At 39.6% G+C, this 21,708-nt stretch overlaps 1 protein-coding gene across 1 annotated transcript in view; it reads right to left on the reverse strand.

Moving 5' to 3' along the window:
- ATM (ATM serine/threonine kinase) overlaps nucleotides 1-21,708 on the reverse strand; it is a 119,421-nt gene that overhangs the window by 70,448 nt on the left and 27,265 nt on the right. Inside the window, exons 15-26 of the mRNA XM_032790683.2 lie at nucleotides 19,079-19,168; nucleotides 16,181-16,352; nucleotides 14,652-14,851; nucleotides 14,032-14,114; nucleotides 13,772-13,927; nucleotides 13,105-13,180; nucleotides 12,456-12,586; nucleotides 11,627-11,747; nucleotides 6,038-6,214; nucleotides 3,177-3,346; nucleotides 2,638-2,884; nucleotides 1,832-1,947 (exon numbers count right to left, since the gene is read on the reverse strand). Of these exons, the coding sequence (XP_032646574.1) occupies nucleotides 1,832-1,947; nucleotides 2,638-2,884; nucleotides 3,177-3,346; nucleotides 6,038-6,214; nucleotides 11,627-11,747; nucleotides 12,456-12,586; nucleotides 13,105-13,180; nucleotides 13,772-13,927; nucleotides 14,032-14,114; nucleotides 14,652-14,851; nucleotides 16,181-16,352; nucleotides 19,079-19,168 (1,739 nt within the window). The remainder of the gene's footprint in view (nucleotides 1-1,831; nucleotides 1,948-2,637; nucleotides 2,885-3,176; nucleotides 3,347-6,037; nucleotides 6,215-11,626; nucleotides 11,748-12,455; nucleotides 12,587-13,104; nucleotides 13,181-13,771; nucleotides 13,928-14,031; nucleotides 14,115-14,651; nucleotides 14,852-16,180; nucleotides 16,353-19,078; nucleotides 19,169-21,708) is intronic.

Raw genomic sequence — 21,708 nt, forward strand, 5'->3', positions numbered from 1 at the left:
GTAACTAGTGTGAATAAATATAGCAAAGTACAAATTCTTCTTACATAACCGTAATATTTTCAGCAGTAAGTGGAGAATTATATTTCCCAGTAAACTAACAACTGCAAATAAAATGAGATGTAATCCCCAAATATAACATAAAGACTTCCTTTCTATAGGGAAATACTTGCACTTGTTTTGTTTAATCCAGTTGTAGGATGCCTTTTGTATGTTAGCGAAGCACCAAACACCAAAATACAAAAAACAATTAAATACAAGCCAATCAGCCAAATCCGCTCCCAGATCTTGTAAAAATGTAATTCATAAGAATAAATCACACTCATCATGTATGTTACCCCAATCATAAAGGGATCAAACACAAATTGAGAAGAATAAAGAAAACAGAAGGGTAGCAGATTCAAAAGCAAAGGGCTGGGTGGTCCAGAAACAGTCAACATGGAAAAGCAGGTCAAATGAAATAAATAAATCTTTCAGCATGCCCTGAAGTAAGCCAATGAGGAATTTTAGCAGAGCACCTGTACACAATAGAGTTTTATAGCTGAAAATCCTCTAAAATGACAGCCCTGCTCCCAGTCCAGTCCTGAACGAAATAAAGAACTAAGAGAACTAGCCCATGCTTGTCAGGGAGAAATATGGCAAACGGCAGTCTCATTCAAATATCCAGTACCTAAACTACACAGAATGTTAGAAACTGGGGGGGGGCGGGGGGGGGGGGGCGGAATAAATCTGAATACTATGCAAAAATGGTAATTAATAAAATATAAGTTATTACAAACTGCTCTTTGCCTTTGCTGAATTTCAGAAGATATAATAACTTTATACACATACATGATTCTTGGAGAATAATAGCTTACATGCTTGAGTGTATTAAATAAAATGTTCAGTCTCACTACAGAAACTCCCACAAAATCTCTGCTTTTTCTCAGTAAGGGACAGGTGAGAAAAGCATCATGAAGAATGATGGCCATAAAATTGTACTCAGCACCTCCAGATCATGTTGTATAGACTCTGGAATGAAGCTTTATAACTTCTATTTTGCCTTAATATTCCATACTATGTTAGAAAAATATATCTAAATGTTATTGTGATATTTGATTTGCCGAGTCTGTTTGGTAGGAGTCTTTAATTGCTGCTGTAGATTGTAATCTTGAGAACAGTTTGAACACCAATAAGAGTCTTCTCAAAGAATGGAACCTCTCCCCCTTATTAAAGGATGGGAAGAAACTTTTTTTCTAGGATCACAAAAGATGACCCCTTGTATTTAAAAATTCTCTAAGAATAATTTAAGTTTAAAAATATTATTTTAAAATCCGATTTTCATCTAGAAAATAGAAGTGTTTGGACTCATTTGAGAAAGAACATTTCATATCTTATTAAACATTGATGAATTAAAGGAATTTCAGAAAATAAAATGAATAAGAACGTTAAAATCAAGTTTAGAGATGTTCTGAGAATTTCCTGCTCCAAAGACAAAAACAATATAACCACAAAGTTGAAGATTTACAACCCTGCTGAAGATGCATAGACAAGATTATATATTCATGAGCTGAAGATGCTACTAAGACCATCCCATGCAAGAGCTGAGCCAAAAGTTACTTGGATCCAGACAAACCCTTGACAGAGGTGTGTCTTCCACCCTCACTGAGACTATGGAAAGAGAGGGGTAATACATTTCTCTGAACTGAGATACCCACTCTTCTGTCTTGCTCTCTTGAAATCCTAGAGAAATTTTGAGAGCATATGCTGGGATGCACACACCCCACACATATGCAAAATGTTGTACATAAGTAAAAAGGTATGAAATATATCTTCTAAATCTATAGCTACATACCCTGTAAATTTACTTAGATCAGCTCCTTCTCCTGCCGTGGTGTTGACTGGCTCATGCAGGGTCATCAGCAGCTCCACCACAACCTCTGGCAAGTTACTGTGAGATAAATTGTCAATCTGCTAGAAAACAACAACATTAGATACATTTAATGTTTTCATATGAACAGCTTTAATAAGGAAATATTTTAACTCTGAAGGTCTCAATTTCAATTTGTGTTTTTCTGAGGTAACTTCTTTTTCTTCTGTCTAGGCTACCTACTTATCCTTTGAGTTGTCCATCTTGTCCATCTTAGAATCCAGTCAACTTAGAAATCACAATTCTTTCTAGAAATGTTTTATCAACTGTAATTACAACACCTAAGATTCACCATAAATTAAATGTTTCTCTATATTTTCAGTTTCTTTACATTCTGCATTTGACATAACATTATGTATAGTCATAGGTTCCCATGAATCATCATTGCTCCTGTTGGGGGGGGATGGGAGAAGGTTTCACAGAGAATAAGAGAGAAAAAACATTTTAAAAATAGGCAAATGTGACTGCAAAAGCGTAACAACTTTTAATTCATATTTTGAAATGTATTAGATTTCCAGTTGACAGTGTGGCTTTAAAACAGCACAGTTGACCTTACGTGAAAGATTCAGAATAAAAATATCAAACTTTGACTTACCTTATTACAACATATCCTTCTTTGAAGACCTGAGTTATCTGACTTATTACTTACTGTTTCCTCCTCAAGTCCATTACAAGTCATCCACCACTGTTTATGCATTTATAAAGGAAACAAAGTACATTAAAATAGGTACCTGTTTTCCTAAGCAGCTTTCATCCTTAAGCATGTCGTAGACTTTATAAGCTGTATCTCTCTGTTGTGCTATTTCACTATCTCTATGGCTTTCACAGGCAAAATAGGGAAGGATATTTACAAGAATCTTTGGAAAGCAGTCTGCTAGAAGCTGCCGCCAGTCTTTTTCAATCATGTTAGCAATAGATTTCACATCTTCAAACTGACTTCTGATCACCAGGTGTGGAACCAAAACTTTATAACAAGACCTAAAGGTAAGCAAATATATTTCCAAATTGTCCTTGAATTACAATGGGATTTCTGAAATACCCTAATCTTTTAAATATAATATAATTGATCTGTTGTATGACTGTCTAGTTACATCTATAAAATAAATCTCCAGCATTATAGAAGGTAATAGACATGATACATGGAATTAATTTTAAAGACCTTACACGCTTTTTAAAGCAAAATCTTACAGTACAAGCAAAATTACATTATTTTGATACTTGAGATATCTAGTTTAACCTGATTTCACATAAATTTTATATATAAACCTACCTGTAGAACTCCTCAAGGCTAGAGTAGTTCAAAACAATGTAAGGAAAAGCAGATAGGCTATATCCATTATCTTTCATTCTCAGCCACTCCAGCACCAGATAGTCTAATTGGGAAGTCATGAAGTCTTCTATACTTTTATAGCCAAAAATGTTCGATACTCTCTCCAAAACCTGTACAATAAGTAAGACTATGAGATAACATGCTGCATATATATTGCACTGCAGCACACCGAGCAGTTACGTCTCCAAGCCTCCCCTTCTAACATCTTTTTGCTCTTTTAATAGTATTTATATCATTCAACTTCTAATTAGTACATAGTATGCAGTTTTCAGTAGACAGCTCTTATCATTATACATGTTTTGCGTATCGAAAAACTGACTTCACTTTGTTTGGTTGTGAGCCTCTTTAATTGGGTCTAAAATCTAGGGTGGGAGGAGGCAGCCAGTCCCTGCAAAGAGGGGTGGGAAACAGAGAGGGAATGAGGTGAGGCATTGAGACTCAGCTGATGGGGTAAGGGGAGGCAAGCTAGATCCTTTCCAGGCCTGTTCCAGCCCCTCTGGGTCCCACATCCTGATGCCTGGCCTGAGCCCCAGAAGGTCCCTGTCTCTGCTCCCCAGAACAATCTTAGGCTTTGTGGAAGCAGCTCCAGTACCTCTGGATTCTGCTCTCACCTCCTCCCTGGCCCCCTGGACATGTGTGAATTTATGCAGGGACAGAACCCCCACAATATTTCTACTCTGGGGGCCCTAGCCTCCCTTACCTGCCTGGTTCCACTATGCCTGGCAAAAATATTTACAATGTGTGATCCTGATTATAGTTTAGAGATGTCCATGAAAATACAGGAATTATCACAAAAATGTTAACCTTAGAATTATCGTAACACTAGAAACCGTTAAAAACATCACTGAGGTATTTTAGTAAGTAAAAAAATACATCAGCCAGTCTGTCTGCGTACAATGAAAGAGCTGCAAAAATTTTCAGCATTAACTAAATACCCTTTATAGCACTTGTAGCCAATTAGTTTATTTATCATAGTGTTATCTAGTGTTACGGTCAGTTCATTTGTTATCTCCTATATCATTAAGCTGTGCTAAACAGATTTCAGTTGTAGGTATAGATGTAATATAGGATTCTAGAAGTATAAGACTGACAAGTATTTAAGACTAATGAATGCATATTAGGTATATAAGCAAGGCATGGTTGTAATGCAAGGCCTACAGGCTGGGGCCTGTAAGATTTTAGCTTAGTCACATGAGGCTTCAGGCATAAGGAGACTTGCCATGAGTGGGTGATCTAAGATTGACTCTATGCCAATAAGACCACAAGATTACTGTAAAAGATGTGCCAATAAGTGATGTTAAGGAAAAACAGACTGCAGTAGACAACAAGACACCTGGCTGTAACATCACACAAAGTTCTGTTCTGACCACAGGTTACCCAGGAAACAGGTTGATGTAAACGTTAATAGGATGCTAATAAGGAAAGGGGGAACTAAGAGAACAACCTATGGAAAGTGAGGCACCCCAAAATTTGTGGGATATGGAAGTACAGATAAGGAAAAAAAGGTTGGAAACCTCATGCATATGAATAAGGTGTTACGTGTGGTCAGAACAAAAATATAAATGAGGTACCTTGGTTAGGTAAAAGTGGGAAGACACTGATGAAAGATCCCCTCTATCAATGACCACCATTTGAGAGATCCATCAGATTCTACAATATCTGGGGCTATTGCTTGGGATCTCTCAGGCTGTGTAGACATTATATGAGTGTAAGATATTGTCATAAGTAGATAGGTAAGGGTTAATGTTTCTTTTACCTGAGAAGGGTGAACAAAGGGAACCAAACACCTGACCAGAGGACCAATCAGAAAACTGGATTTTTTAAAAGTCAGGGGCGGGAATTGGGGACTCGGGGTCTTTTGTTTCTCCTGGCTGTGGTGAGAGCATCTTTCCTTCCATCTCCAAGCTTCTTTCTAATCTTCTGTTACCAAGTGTGAGTACAAAGGAAAGCAATAGGTTGATATTGTAAGTTGTATTTACATGTGTGTAATCGCTGGTTTAAATTGGCTATTTTTTAAATCAGACTGTGTATTCCTAATTCTTATAAGTAACAGCCTGTAATTGACATCTTAATGCAGTGGGTTATATTTTTCTGTATTTTCTTTCTTTTTATATAAAGTTTCTTTTTAAAACCTGGTTGAGGTTTTGGTTTTTCTCTGGTTAGGCTACGAAGGGGGGTGGAAAATCTCTTTATGTTAGCTGTACTAGGTTTTATGCATTGCCTTAGGAGAGAGTTGATTGGCCTTTGTTTTGTTTCAAGGAGTAATACTGCATCGCCCAGCCTCGCCCAGGTGAGGGAAGCTGGGATTCAGGATAACAAGGAGACAAGGGGGAGGAACTTGTTTTCCCGTTTGAGATAGAAGACCCAGGGGTTCTGGGTCTTGGGGGGTCCCCCTGGGACGATTTTGGGGGGCTTCAGTGTACCAGGCACTGAATCCTGGTTGGTGGCAGCGAGATCAGAGCCAAGCTGGGTATAAGCTTGGGGGGAGTTTCATGTTAAGCCCCCAAATTTTGGATGCTACAAGTTATAATACAATCAAGACTGTTACATGTCACTGTGTTTGTGGTCACTGTATTTGTTTTTCGTGTGCTCTTCAGAGTCTCCCAATCTAAAAGAACCATAAAGGATAATTTTCACCATATTAATCTGAAAAACTGTGGCCATACAGGAGCCAAATTCAGAGTGAGGTGTAACAGAATTATCAATCAATTCAATTTAAAATAAAAGGTACACACTAGAACTCTGCTTTTCTTGTATAATTTATAACCTAACTGTAAGAAGCATTTCTCTTGTATACTTGCCTTTTTTATAACGTGAGGGTCCAATCCATTTTCTTTCATAGACTGGCAAATAGCAAACAAAGCCTGCTTTTCACACACAGGACTGCAACATAAAACCATGGTTATCAGCATCAGCAGAACTGCTCTTCTATTGCACTGCTCATCCAATAGGTCTTCAGGGCGCATTCCACCACATGCCTTCATCAATTAAGAATGAAATAATTGTTAAGAATGTTAAATGGGAGCCTCTGAACTTTTACATGAACTAAAACTTTTTAAACTAAAAACACCCTTTATAACAATGGAGGCAATATGTTGAGCTTCTGAGATACATAAGGGGAAGGGAATGGATGGCTTAGGAATTCAACTGCCACCTCTCCCCTCCTATGGAACAGTGCTGCTGAGCTATCAAGTCAGTCTTATGCAATCACCTTACTTGGAAGGCCGGTGACTGTAATTTGAGTTTGGGAATACATGCTAAAACAAAGAAAATAAAAGAAAAGATCCTTAAAAACTGGAAGGAAAGTCAAGAAGCCATCGTGTGGTGGGAAAGGAAGAAAAAATGAAGGATGCGAGGGAGAAAACTGCATTGATATCCCTCAACGGAATTCCAATTATCCTACATCATGAATGCAGCTTATCCTTTTCTCTAATTCTTCCCATCTTGTAATTTTTAGAAGCAAATTTTGGGTTTGTGAAAGTTACTGCACTGAACACTGGAAATATTTCTCTTATGAAAATTTAAGCCCTTTGTTTTTACACTACATAAATACAGCATTCCTGGGCACAACCTCTGGAAAGAAAGAGAGAAAAATGTTCTCTCTTTTATCATCTATGTACCTCTCAAAAGCAGCTGCATAAAATTAAGGTTACTTAGCTGTAACTGGAGGTTCTTTGAGATGTGTGGTCCGTATTTGTATTCCACAGATGGCCACATTTGTGCACCATGCACCCAGTAGCATAGCTGGTGGGGAGGCAGGGTAGCGGCTGCTCCTCCACTGAGCATAAGTGGCGCCTTGTCAATTTCCTGGCGTTTCTGTACTCACCCAAGGCAGTGACAAAAGAAAGGCGTCACCCACTGCGGTGCTTTTATTTTACTCACCTGGCAGCGCTCCAGGTCTTTGGCAGCACTTCGGCAACAGGACCTTCACTCGCTCCATGGGTCTTCGGTGGCATTTCGGTGGCAGGTCTTTCAGTGCCGCCAAAGACACCCAGAGTGAGTGAAGGGTCCCGCCACCGAAGACCCGGAGCGCTGCTGGGTGAGTAAATGCGCTGCAGCAGGTGGCACACTTTTTTTTTTTTTTTTTAATTACTCCCTCTGTTCCTTCTACCTGGCTACGCCACTACATGCACCTGAGTTTGGAGATCTCTAGCAAGTAGTGTCCATTGGTCTACACATGTGCAGTTGTTTTCTTCATGCTAAGAACTGAGGGCATAAGGGGTAGTGTGGATTGATGTCTCTCTAGTTCCTCTTCTCACAGCAAATCAGATAAGATCTGAAGCACAGGGGAAGAAGAGCAGCTAGTGGAATACAGATAAGGACTACATACCTTGGAAGAATCTCCAGTTACAAGTAACCAACCTCCATTTCTTTTTCAAGTGCTGGTCCCTATGTGTATTCCACATGTGGGTGATTAACAAGCAGTATTTAAATGGGGGAATGGGGGACAGGGAGGAGTATCAAAGATGTAGTTGGTATAGATGCTTCTAATACTGCAGTCTCAACAGCTGCATATGCAGAGGAGGTTTGAACTAATGTGAAATGCTTTGTGAATGTATGGATGGAGCTCCAGGTAGCTGGGTTGTAAATGCCCAAGAAGTGGAGGGCTGTTCTACAACAAGAGCAAGGACTCATCCATCTTCTAGCTTATTTAGCAAGACTCTTCAAAAGGCAAATCCTCTATGGTATTTTGAACCTCCATTAGAAACCTCAAGGAGTGCAGCCAAGACTCATGCCTCATGGCTATGCCTGTGGCTATCCCTCTAGATGCAGTATCAACTGCATCCACTGCAGCCTAAAGGGACATTCTGGTCACTAGTTAGTTTTCCTCAATGAAAGCCTGGAATTGGGCTCTGTTTTCTTGAGAGAGTTTGTTCTTAAAGTCCAAAACCCACAAATAATGATTGAAATAATATTTTGCTAACAAAGCTTGATAGTTAGCAATATGGAACTGAAAACTTGTAGAGTCTTTTTCTCCAGATCAAGTCATTTTGAATCCTTACCTGTCAGTGTAGCCTTGAGATGATGTAATCTAGACCATTCAGTGGCTTCTTGCACCACCAGGGAGTTGGGTGCTGGATGTATAAAGAGGAACAGAAACTCAGCTCCTTTAGCTGATACAAAATAGCATCTCTCAGTCCTTTCATGGTGGGGGTGCAAGAGACTGGAGTGTGTCAGATCACCTCTGCTAGTTCCAGGATGGCCTCTGTACTGGGAAGGTCACCCTACTGTGACCAGGAGGTTGTAAAAAGTCATGGAGACAATGCTGGGTATCCTGGACTACATCTATTGGAACATGGAGGTCATATGCCACTCTCTGCAGAAGCTCCTGATATTGCCTGTGGTCACCAGGTGGAGATGGAAAAGATGGGGCAATTGCATCTTCTGGTAAGGAAGATGAAACACCTATCAGTACCTGTGGATCCGGCTCAATCTCCTCTATCTCATGCTCCAATGGAGACTGTACGTGTTGCATGGGAGTCGTATTGTGGGTCGCACAGGTGGAGCCAGGATGTCAACTGTAGGGATCCCATGAGCCCTAATTGGGCCAGTAGGAAGGGTTGACCAGTTGTCATCAGTCCCTTGGGTAGTCGTATTGTGGTGGAGGATAGACACTGGATCTTCTTAATTATCTGTCCAGCCTCACCTCCTTATGTGGGGGTGAAGGATCTCCTGAAACCTCAAACTCCTTTGAAGAGAAGGCCAGTTCCCATTCCACCAGCTCCACTGTCAGTACTGATGGATGAAGGCTCCATCTTAAGGAGTGACAAGGGGAATGTCCTTGTGTCCTTGGAGTAGTTTCCTCTTCTGGAGTGACAATGTCTTTCAGAAAGGTCAGACCCAAAAGAAGAGGAGACTGAGGATAAGGAAGGAAGACGATATCCATAGGTGAGGTGTAAGTTTCAGTCTGTCCTGGAGTCTGGGGCATTACAGTAGTCAGGATCAATGGATCTGGCACATCTATAGTCATCACGGATGGCAGGTTTTACAGGGATGAGATGGTACTGTACCCACTGAAGAGTCTATATGTGAACTCTTAGATGGTGGTGGTGGGTTAGGAGCCGGAACAGGCACTGGTACCGGAGGATCCTTTTTCCTTCATGCCTTGCCCTCATGGCCAGAGGGTTAAGTAAGCCTAATTCCTTATGACCAACACATGGGGACTCACCTGATTTGGACACAGTTGGGGAGGAATCCCTTCTCCTAGAAGGAGATCTGTCCTTATGCTTAGGAGGGCTCCTTACTCTCATGAGAAGCCCTGGATGACAACTCCTTGGGTTCAGTAGTTCTGGCTTCCGCTCCTGAGTTAATGCTCACAGGGGCACTAGCAATTGGTTGAGGCTGATATAAAAAGGAGTTTCCCTGGCCTGGATTAGACAGGGGTCTCCTAGCTGTCTCCATCAGATGTTTTCTCAGCTGGAGCCCGTGAGCTCTGCAGGTGGGGGAAATGAGCTGCAAATGCTGCACTTGGCTGAGGTATGTGCCTTTTCCAGATAGTAGGGACAGCACTGGTGAAGGAGGGGGGGCAGGAGACACAGTTCTTTAACTCAAGGACTCTGGGCACAGTCTTTGTGCATGGGGAGAGACACACTGAGGCAAGGAGAAAACTAAGCTATATTAACTATGCTAAGACTAAAATATTACAATAAAATACTAAACCTATTCACAAAATATTTACAGGCTCATTAAGAGAAAGAAGCAAAAAGAAATCTGTGGATAGAAGATTCAAACTCAGGCCATGTGGTGATAAGAAAGGACTGGAGAGGTATTAGTTCACATTGCCCTTTAAGCCTTCAGTTCAGAACACGGTAGCAACTGCTCATGTGGAGAACAATGGACACTACTTGCTAGAAATCTCCAAACTAAGGTGCATGGTATGCAGGCTTACCCACATGTGGAATACACACAAGGACCAGCATTTGAAGAACAATCACGTATTCTCACTCCTGCATCCACTGTCAAAGCTTTTTATTATTTTTATATATGCCTACGAGAGTGCCTAAAGCTGCGATGCAGGCCTCCCTAGACCACATATACCATAAACTTAAACCCTGACTTCAAGAAACTACCTCAGGAGATGACAGAATATTTCAACCTCACTGTTTATTCACAACAGTGACCTCTGAAACAGCCCACATGGGTGCCAATGTATGCCAACTGAGGTGGTGCATTTTGAAGGGAGCACCTGTCTAGTAGTGACTATACTAAGACCACTATCTCATTTCTTGGAAACTATTCACTGATAATGTCTTTAGAAAAGCTTGTAGAGGCCGACAGTGGCTGACAGTGCTGGCTTATGGAAAAGCTGCTTTTATCCCAGATGATGTTTCACATAATAGTGGCTGTGCACCAAGCAAACAGAGACAGAAAATTGTCTACGTGCTTATATAATGTTTCTTATTAATAATAAAATATTAAATCAGTCAGTGATAGATAAAAAGGAAGATCTAAAGTGCACCAATTTTAGAAATCAAATGCTATGGACAGCTATAGGCACAAAAATATTTAGACTGTAAGCTCTTCGAGGTGAGACTGTCTACTCTGAAGTGTCTGTACAGTGCCTAGCACAATGAAACTTCATTTTTGGTTGATCCTTAGACTACTGTAATCATGATTATTATGATTAATAAATTATTCAGAGGCAGGGCCAGCTCCAGTTTTTTTGCCGCTCCAAGCAGTGAAGCGGGGGGGGGGGGGGGGAAGAGAAAGCCGGTCCGCAGCACTTTGGCAGCAGCTCAATTGCGCCGCTCCATTCTTCAGCGGCAGTTTGGGGGCAGGTCCTCCCTCTCTTCCTCTTCGGTGGCAACTCAAAGAGGAAGAGAGGGACTGAGGGACCCGCTGCTGAATTGCCGCAGAACACCCAGACGTGCCACCCCTTTCCATTGGCTTTCCCAAGCACCTGCTTCCTTTGCTGGTGCCTGGAGCCAGCCCTGTTCAGAGGCAGGGCTGACTCCAGGTTTTCTGCCGCCTCAAGCAGCAAACCCCCCACTCCTCCCCAAAACCACCGCCCCCAAAATGGCGGCAGCGTGATCACGCCACTCCACTCTTCAGAGGCACGTCCTTCGCTCCGAGAGGGACTCGCCACCGAATTGCCTCCGAAGGCCCGGATGTGAAGCCCCTTGGTATTGCCCGCCCCAAGCACCTGCTTCTTTAGCTGGTGCCTGGGGCTGGCCCTGTTCAGAGGGCAAGCAGTCTGGAAAATGGCATTAAAAGGGTTTAACCATTTGTAGCACGGAGAGGAGAGTGACAAGGGAGGTGCCTAGGAAAATATTTTGTCCTTGTTTCACTAGTCCTGAAAAATGACAGTCTTCTAGCAATGACAAAGTTCTAAGAAAATGAAGCATATGGTCCTGAACATTTACACATGGCTAACAATTAGATCTTATTACCAGTTCTCTCATTCCTTCTTGAACTCTGAGGTATACATTCTCAAAGGCCTTTTGCTGGAACTTCAAAGGAAGAGCTTTTGGTAATCCAGAAGAATCTCTCTGTTTCATATCTTGGAACAAACTTAAAATAAAACACAGACAACAGTTATTTAACCTAACAATCTTCAGAATTGGTGTATATTTTACATGGTAAATATTAGGATTTCTTTGTTTTGAGGGGTAGAAGGTGGTGTCTGGAGTCCCCGTTTTTCAAAGCCTTGTATTGAGTCAACACTCCCTCCATCCAAAAATATTCAGATGGAAATATGAGCATTTGCTGGGTGGCAGGGAGAGGAATCATTTGAAAAAGTGTCCAGTCCCGGTTAACCAGGGAGCAATGGACCCAAACTCTGATCCTCTGTCACTGTTGTCTTTACCTCATGGAGTACTGCAAAGATAAATACATTAATATTTGTGAAGAGTTCCTCAGAAGCTCCCTTATTTAGGCAAAGGACAAAATCACTGCTTGTCTAGCACAAGGCATCACATTATTTACAGTACTTAGTCTATTTTTTCCATGAAGATAAATATATCTACATGAAGGGTCTACACACAATGGGTTTTACACAAATCTTTACTATAACATATAGTATTGCAAATTTACACAAGTTTTGAAGGCCTCTGTCAATATAAATAGAAGGCGCCACATTGCCTTAAGACAGGCAAGTGTTTTTATATCTTTAAGAACTTTGGGTAGCTACTTAGCATGCAAAAGAGAAAAACTGTTTATTATTCTTAAATATGCTGACTTAATTATCTAAACAAACTACAAAAAGATCTCGGTTATCACCTGGCTATTGACTTTGCAGCGAGCATGCACACTTGATGGTGGCTATCTGCGAGGAAATGTGGGAAAGCATCACTCACAGGCAGATGTTTATCTCTTACGTTAAGCACAGCCCAATTTGAATGAGGATCAGCCTGAAGAAAATGAATACCTCTTGTTAAATATGTATGGAATTTATACAGAAATGAACACTGGATTTACCCGTTATACTGATGAATGCAGTAGCTCTTTCCACACTACTTTCAAGCAAACATTGAGTATGACACTTACTACACCAGTAATACTCAGACCAAGGCTCAAGAGCCAAAAGTGGCTCTTTAATATGTTACCTGTGGCTCCTTGCAGCACATGACATTAAAGTTATTAATCTATCTGGATGCTTTTACTATGTTATTAACCAATTAAGTTATTTATTTGCACTGTTATTAATTTACTTGCTGTGAGAATAATATATATATAATTTATATAAATATAAACAAAATATTTCACCATCATACTGTTTAAATATGAATAGTACTTATAATAAATAAAACAATGAATTCATACTACTGTGGCTCTTTTGGGAAATGTTGATCGCTAATTTGGCTGCTGAACCACTAAGATCTGAGTATCACTGTACTAAACTAACAACAGATAGGAAAATATGGCGCACCTCAAGTAGGGCTTTCATGCAGTTCAGCAGGGCCACTCTTACTGGAGCCGTACATCTCCCTTCCTTTGTCAAGTGCCTGAAACAGAAGCCATTTAAATACCTATTACAAGCTTAATGTCAGGAAAAAAAAGTCTTAAGACATTACTCTCTGCTCTTTGTAATTCATTCTTAGATGCTTTTAAGTAATCCTTCTGACCTGATTAGCAAGCACCTTTTCCCCCAGTTTTAAAGGACTATTTATTTTCTTGTTTGTGTATCAATATCATAAATACTGCTTGGAAGAGCATTTGTTAATTACTACTATAAAGCCAGCAGGGAGAACTGTCTCTTTTTTCTCTCAGTGAATTCTGTTTAATTACCTTGGCAACGGACTACAGAATTTAAAAAACAACTCAGGATTCAGAAATCATTGCCCATCATATTGATATTTGGATCTAAGTTTACCTTTCAACATGCCTTTAAACTATCACTTAGTGGCTATGAGGATCTGTGACCTAATTTTAATATAGAACTGGTATCCAAAAAGATTCATGTGGGAGAAGTGTACAGACTAGATAAACTCATGGCACTACTGACAGCTGGCCCCATAGCAGCATCACAACCTCTGAATAGGTCATCAGCCATCAAGCCAAGAAACAGATTACTGCATAAAATAAATAAAATGTACCAAAATGCTCCCACAACAGTTAAAAATTGTCCTTGGACTTCCCCTGTTTCTTCAACATTTGGGTTGGCTTGGCCCAACCCCACTGCTGCAGGAAGTAGGTTATTTAGAATTGCTTTACAAACTTCTTGATCTCGACGATACAAGGAACACACGTCACTGGGAAAGAAAAAAGAGAGAGCTTTAGAAGCCAAACAGTAGAAAAACCAGATAGTTGCTAAATAAAATATTTTTATTAATATATAACTGATGTTATTTCTTACGAAAGAGGCTTGAGAAGCAGGAGAAAATCATCTTCTGGCAACAAATTTTCTTCAGTTGGGAGTTCCTTCAAAAGGACTAAATACTAAGGCATAATTAAAAATAGAACACATTAGTAATATTTTTATATACACATACTAAAACAAAATAATAAGGATAAGCATTTTCAATGGCTGTTAAATGCTTTATGTCAAATATTTATGTCAGTTTTTACATGGTTAGATAATTTGACATTTGTTTCATGCAAATGAATTATTTGATGCACAATAATATGGATAATTAAATCTCATATTTTGGCATATAAACATATCAGTTCTAGTAGTTGGAAAGGAGTTCCTACACTCTGTCCCAGAGAATAAGACTGCACAACCTCCAAGCCACCTGCTAATGGTGAATACTGAAGGCAGATACCATATGGCCCAGCAATCTACTCTCTGGTTTCTGACAAATCCTATAAGCTATGTAAAAAAAATTTAAATCTTCAGAAGCAGACACTATGAGTTCTTCTGAGCGGACTGAGTCCAAGAGAATGGCCAGAGAATGTGTGTATGACTTTAAGAGACAGTGTTTATGTACAGAGAGAGAACTGCTGAAACAAGAAGTTTCTCAATATCACACTCACCACTTGTAGATGCAGTGATTTAGCAGCATCAAATATACTTTTATCAATTAGCATTAACAGCTTCCGTCGTATGTCAGGTGCTCTGAAGCAGACTGTATGGATTTGTGTTGTAGTTACACATAGACACAAGAGCCTCAGAATTTCAAGGAGGAGTAAATCCTGCTTTGTCAAATGTTCTTCAGCTAATGGGCTAACAGCACCTAAAAAAACGGTTCTTGTCAAGTACAAAAAAAATGGTTCTTCTAAATGCTTCTTCTAAAAGTTATATTAAAAACATGATAGAGCTATGTGCATTTATCTAGTTAAATTATGTTCTCAAAAAAATGTAAGACTGGCAGCCTTGAAGTTTCTTAGCTACAGAATAGGTACAATACGGACAGCACTAGCTGAAGCTTTCTCTATCTGGAGTGAGGCCCCTGTTCTAGAGCGACTGCCTCTAGAAACAGAAGGATATTTTGCACTCTCTATATCCAGACATACCCTAGGCCTCTGTGCAAAAACTGGCAATCAATAGAACCATTTGTTATGTGTTTTTTTGTGGACACTTGCCCACTCAGAATTTGGTTGAGACCACAAACAAATGTCCACAATTTTTACAAAGCTCACCCAACAAACCTAAGGTGATGACAACTGACTCTATACTACTGAATGGGTCCAAATTTGTGACCTAGAGAGAATGGCTCCATATACATGTCTATTTTCTCTGATATCCAGAACTGTTGCCACTGCTACCAGCCCCAGTGTTTACTATTATTTATCGAATGGTCTGGATGAACTAATTCCAGAGGTGCTCATTCAACACAGTGGACTAAGCAGACAAAGAACAGTCTGAAGTATTAGCATAACAAAATGATTTCTCCCCTCTAAAATAAAACAGAAATCATAGTCCTGACTACGGCATAAGGTGATCGTCTTAAGCAAGAATTCAGAACAGATTACAAAACAAAACATGATACCACTGCTGGAGCCAAACCAGCCTGGTAGGAAAAAAAATCTGTATCATGGGTAAGGAAAGTGCCAACTATTTTGCAAGTTTGGATATGTGAGAAAGCTGATCTTGCCAAAGACGTGATCGACCCTACTCTGCAAGAAAAGAGAGACAGCTAAAATAGAACCAACTACAATGCACAAGAAAATATCCTGGTACTGGGTATGAAGGGACGCATGGACTAGCGATTAGACCACTAGAGTGGGAGTCTGGAGACTTGAGCTCTACTCCCTGCTCTGCTACAGGCTCACTGTATGACCCTGAGCAAGTTATTTACTTTATCTGCTTCAGTTTTACCAACTGTAAAAAAGAATAGTAATTTCCTCCCAAGGCTTTAATTAATGTTTGTACAACACTACTGAATTGCTAAGACACAATTATTGTTCTGGAGGCAAATGGCTCAGCTACAATCCCAGCTACTGTAATGGTCCAATGTACTGCCTAACTGCGATGTGAGACAAGTGGGCTGTGTAAGATTGAAAAAAACATGTGCCCTACACTTATGCAAACAATTCTGGACGGAAAGCAGACTTTCACTTACCAGTTACGCTTTGCATCTCCCCAGACTCATTAGCATCACCGGAGTCAGTGATACAGTGATCATCAAACTGGTCCATGGCTACCTGGTTATCTACTTCCATTGCACTTTTCTCAATATTATCTTCCATTAGGTCTACTTCTCCAGCATCACTCAGTTTGCCAGTAAAGACCATCTAGCAAAAGCATCATATTCTTGTAAATTTTATTTTTGGTGGTTGAAGGTGCCATATAGGTAACAGAACATGGAAACAGACCAACATTTCCTTGTGAACCAAACAGTGTGAGAAAGGACCTGGGATGCTAAGATCATGAATTTACTCACTTTAGTAGTGTGCACACCTTGTGGGTGAGTTTTTTAAAATTAATACTTTTTGCTATACAAAATGTGTTCATTTTGCTATTAACTGGCCTGACATTCTTCCACTTCTCTGTTTCCTCTACCTGTTCCATCATGTCTTAAATCTAGTTCTTTGGGTCAAAGTGTGTCTTTCTGTTACTTGTTTGTATATTGCCTAGCACACAGTAGGGTCCTAATCCTTGACATGGCCCCTTCAGCAGTATTGTAATACACACAATAAAATAATAATTATAATTGTAGTTAATCTCATTGAAATCTCTCTTTGCACTTCTGTACAACCTACCAACTATAAGTCATCAACTATGAAGCACCATATTTACTTCAGCCTTCTGCGATAAACCCATCTTTTAGTTAGCTGGTGCACTGTGTGTGATTTGAACTCTTTTCTTTAGATGGTGAGCTCTTTGGGAAAGAGACTGCTTTCTTTTCTGGGTTTAGTAGAATGCCGACTGCATCATTAGCACTTAAACATCAACTTTACTTTAGAAACTGGCAAATTTCTCATTAGAAAGAAACTAGAGCATGACATAAGGACTCCCCAAATAATTACCGTTCAACCAACTGGCTGACAAGCTAACAGTGGTGAAACTGTCAGCTTCTCCTCAGGCAAAATACTAAGTATGTTATTTATTTGGATTGGACACCCACCTAAAGGTGCATTGGAATTGGATGAGGATACAAGTTTCAAGGTTTTTACAAAACTTGATGCCACATTCTGTTACCTTACTACTAAGGCCAGGTCTACACTGCGACTTTAAATCGGTTTAATGGCCGATATACCGATTTAACACTGTATCCGTTCACACGACGTCGTCATTAATATCGAGTTAAACGGCTCCTTAAATCATTTCGAACTCCTCCCAAACGAGAGGAAGTAGCGCTAAATTCGATATGATAACTCGGATTAGTCGTGGTACGGAAATCGACGTTATTGGCCCGGCGCATCCAGAGTGCAGGCACTGACGCTCTGGACAGCAATCTGAACTCGGATGCAGCGGGCAGTAAACAGAAAAGCCCCGCAAACTTTTGAATTACATTTCCTGCTTGCAGCGTGGAGCTCTGATCAGCACGGCTGGCGATGCAGTCTGAAATCGAAAAGAGCTCCAGTATTAGACCGTACGGGAGATACCTAGGCTTATCGCTGTATGGGAGACAAATCTGTGTATCCAGCTCGTTACAGAACACAAATGCCAAGCGTTTGAATAAAAAACTCCAGGATACACAGTGCTGCGTGACAAGCATAACGGGAAGCCAGAGACTCAAATGGACGCTCATGAAGGAGGGAGGGTACTGAGGATCCAGCTATCCCACAGTCCACAGCAGTCTCTGAAAATTATTTGCATTTTGGCTGAGCTCCCAATGTCTGTAGGTTCAAACACAGTGTTGCGTGGTTCATAACAGCTCCTCAGTTATTCCCCCCCCCACGTGAAAAAAAAAGGGAAGATTTCTGTGCTATGGCGTTTGCTCATGCACTCCACGAAAAAGGCGCCAAAGGGTTGTCTGCTGCCTTCACAAAGGGAGGGTGAGGCTCTACCCAGCACCACCCAGGGCAATGTTTCTGCCCATCAGGCACTGTGCTCTAACACGGAAGTGGAGCTATGGATAGCTGAGGAACAGCTACCCACAGGGCACCGCTCCTGAAATGATGGTAGCTTGGACCATGGACGAACAATCGATTTCGACCCACTGTGGACGCGCTAAACCGATTTTATTAGATCTGTTTTGTAATATCGGTTTAAGCTAATTCGAAATAATCGTGCAGTGTAGACGTACCCTAAGTGTAGGACAGAAGGGTACATATTTGAAGAATTCAGCATGAATATGTATTTTTCAAGCACCTTTAAAGAGTTACTTTCACAGCAGAAAAATCCTTCATCTTTTCCAAATGCAAAAAAAAAAAAATTAACATTAAAAAACAGATGAGCTTAATACAATGAAAAAGAAATGGAAGCAAAATCTTATGTGCTTGCAGCTCCCAGATTTGGCCTTGATTCAGATCTGGTACATGGACAAGTATTTCTGGCATTTATTATCAAATCAATTACCGAAAAAGCATAAGTACAAGCTAGTGCAACAGGTGATGCTGTAAGATGTAGGGCTGAGTAGTAAGATGTTACGAATAAATTAAGCTGTTTGTGGATGTTAAAATAACTGATCAAAAAGCCATAACTACTTACATAAACTTTAAAATGTGTTCTATTTTTCATTCACTTAATGAAAAGTGGGGGATATAATTATTATTTCTATGGCTTTATCAGTGTGCACTTTTCTTTCACATAGTATCAAAACAAGGCTTAAACGATGTAACTAAATTTTAGATGCAAGGTTAGTATAGTTCTTTGATCAATGTTTTTTCATTGTTCACACATGTAGGAATGGTCCACACAAACACTACTTGGTAGAAAGGCCCTTAAATCTGATATATTTTTACTGCTTAATTTGTTTTCTGTAATAAAAATCACATTCGGTTTGTCTGAGTTATTTATACTGTATAAATAATCCTCATGCAAATAAACATAGCATTTAGAGAAACATACTTACCAGATGTTTGCAAATATCTACAAGATCATTCATCATCTTTGATGTTAACAAACTCAGGAATAAGCCTGATAAGATCTTACTTGGACTGCTCTGTTAGAAAGCAAAGTATACAGGCCAGTTATCACAGTACATATAACATATTCTGTTCTTAGAAAGGAACTGGATTTATTCCATACTGTGAATGCATTGAAGTAAACAGATAACATTAAAAATACAGTTCCAGATTCCAATCTCAGAAGCGTGTCATGCACTACAATTTATCTTGAAAAATCCAAAATGGAACATGTCTGTAAGCAAGTTCAAATATATTACCAATCAAATAGAAAAGTTTTTTTTCTAAAATGTTGTCATCAGTTTGGCTGGTTTTTGTTGTTTTTTTTTTTGGTCAGAAAGAGATACTGTAATCTCTCTCATCTGTGTCATTTTGGATGTCGCTTTTTAAAAACTCCAATGAGAAAACAAAAACATTAAATATAAATCAAAGTTTTTTCAAAAAAATCACAACTGCTTAAAAATGTATTCCTCTTATATACCTATTTACTGCATAATCTTGAGCAACAGTCATGGAATGAGTAAGAGCCTCAAAGATATGTAAAAAAAGAAAACATTCTATTAAAGTATCTGTAAGCAGCAGCTGCATCCTAGTGATGCTATGGTTAATTAAAGCTGAAAAGGATTTCAATATAAAATCTTTATTTTCAAGGGTTTTTTAGGGTGCAAATATTCATTCCAGGAGCTGTTGCAAGGAGTGGCTACATCTTTAACCTTTATGCGGCTAATGCAACACAGTGCACCTTATGTTGCATTAAACTTTTTTTTACTGAATGATAGCTGTGGCAGTATTATATTATAGCTAAGGTTAGCAGCCTGCATTCTAGCCCCATTTCAGTTTCTCATAACTTTCTGAAACTTTTTTTGATCAAAAATTGTGCTATGCTTGGTCTCCGCACAGAGATTATTTTCAAAAAACGGGTCCCTTGTTTTTGAGCACAGGGAGTTAAAATACACCTCTCTCAATTATAAAAATAATTCTTGTAATTTTTTAAAATAGTCACAGAGCCAATCTGTGGGGACTGAAATATCCTGCATTGGTTTTGATCTGACAGGTGAACATCTGAAAATTATGCATGGATCACATGCAGGAGATTTTTTTCTGATGAGTTCAAAAGCTGCATAGCTAAGGAGCGGTTTGTTTCACATGCATGCATAGCTAACTTAGCTGCATAGTGACAAGTTGAAAAGTCCGATTAAATAGAATATTGCAAACAGGAAAATACAGTGGGGGTTGGACTTATGCTAACACTGCTATTGCATAGTCTGACTCTGCAGACTGTGGCACAGCTGCTAAGGTGAAGGAGAGGGCTTCCTTCCTGCATATATTAGAAGATGCTGGAATGTACATACAAATGTGTTATGAACATACTAAAGTCCTCATCGAAATGAAGTTGACAGAAAGACTCATTGACTTCAATGGGTTTTGGATCAGACATTATACTCCCTAAAATGAGGCTGGGTCAAGTGCACACTGAATTTTTACCTCATCTTTTGCTGATCATGTAAGCAACGAAAGGGCTAAATAAAGGTTCCTGAAGACTTTGTAAGGTGTGCTGGAGAGAACCTCATTTCTGATGCACCTCACGATATCTGAAGCTGGGTGAGGTGCAAAACTGAGTGCCAGCCACTGATTTAGTTATTAAATTTATTCTCACCATTGTCTATTTATTGCTACCTAAAATATTTTTGAGTTTCTAGAGAATAAAGCTCCTTTTTATGTTTTATCCCCTCTTTTTTGTCTAGCAAATTCTACATAAACAATGAGAGAAATTTTCAAAGGGTCAAATGGGAGTTGGGAGCCTAATAGCCATTTGAAAATCTCCCTGTAAGTGAAGAGAATGTTAAAATTGCATAAATAAGCATTCGAAATTCAAGAAATGCTATGGGTTAAGGTTGCATAGTTGAGGTTCTAAATTAATTCTGGGCTCTGCCCTCTTGTGTGCATGCTCTACAATACAATATTTAATTTCATGATAAAACACTAGGCCATACCCTCAACTGAATCAAATCAGCATAGCTTTGCTGACTTCAATGACTTTACAATACAGCCTTTAATTACATAATTGTATATGATTTTCAACAACAATAGATTTTTCCCCCTCAATGCTGACTTCAACAGAGCTTGTAGCTGACTTAATGGAGCGTCATCAGTTTATACCAGCTGAAGATCTGGTTCCTTATTTCTCAAATATTACACCATACGAATTTTCTATTACTTTAGATATAGGTGTAGACCCTTGCAGTAACATGTACTACTCTGCATATGCCAGACAGGAATGACTGTAATATACTCTATCAGATATATATAGTACTGTACTTACTACAGATTAAGTATAAGAACATAAGAATGGCCATACTGGGTCAGACCAAAGGTCCATCTAGCCTAGTATCCTGTCTTCCGACAGTGGCCAATGCCAGGTGCTTCAAAAGGAATGAACAGAACAGGAAATCATCAAGTGATCCATCCCGTCGCCCATTGCTAGCTTCTGGCAAACAGAGGGTAGGAACTTCAGAGCATGGTTTTACATCAGAACAATACTGAATATTTATTAGCACATACGGCCTCCTAAATTCAC

The sequence above is a fragment of the Chelonoidis abingdonii genome, chromosome 1 (assembly GCF_003597395.2).
Source record: "Chelonoidis abingdonii isolate Lonesome George chromosome 1, CheloAbing_2.0, whole genome shotgun sequence".
In the NCBI taxonomy this organism is placed as follows: Eukaryota; Metazoa; Chordata; order Testudines; family Testudinidae; genus Chelonoidis; species Chelonoidis abingdonii.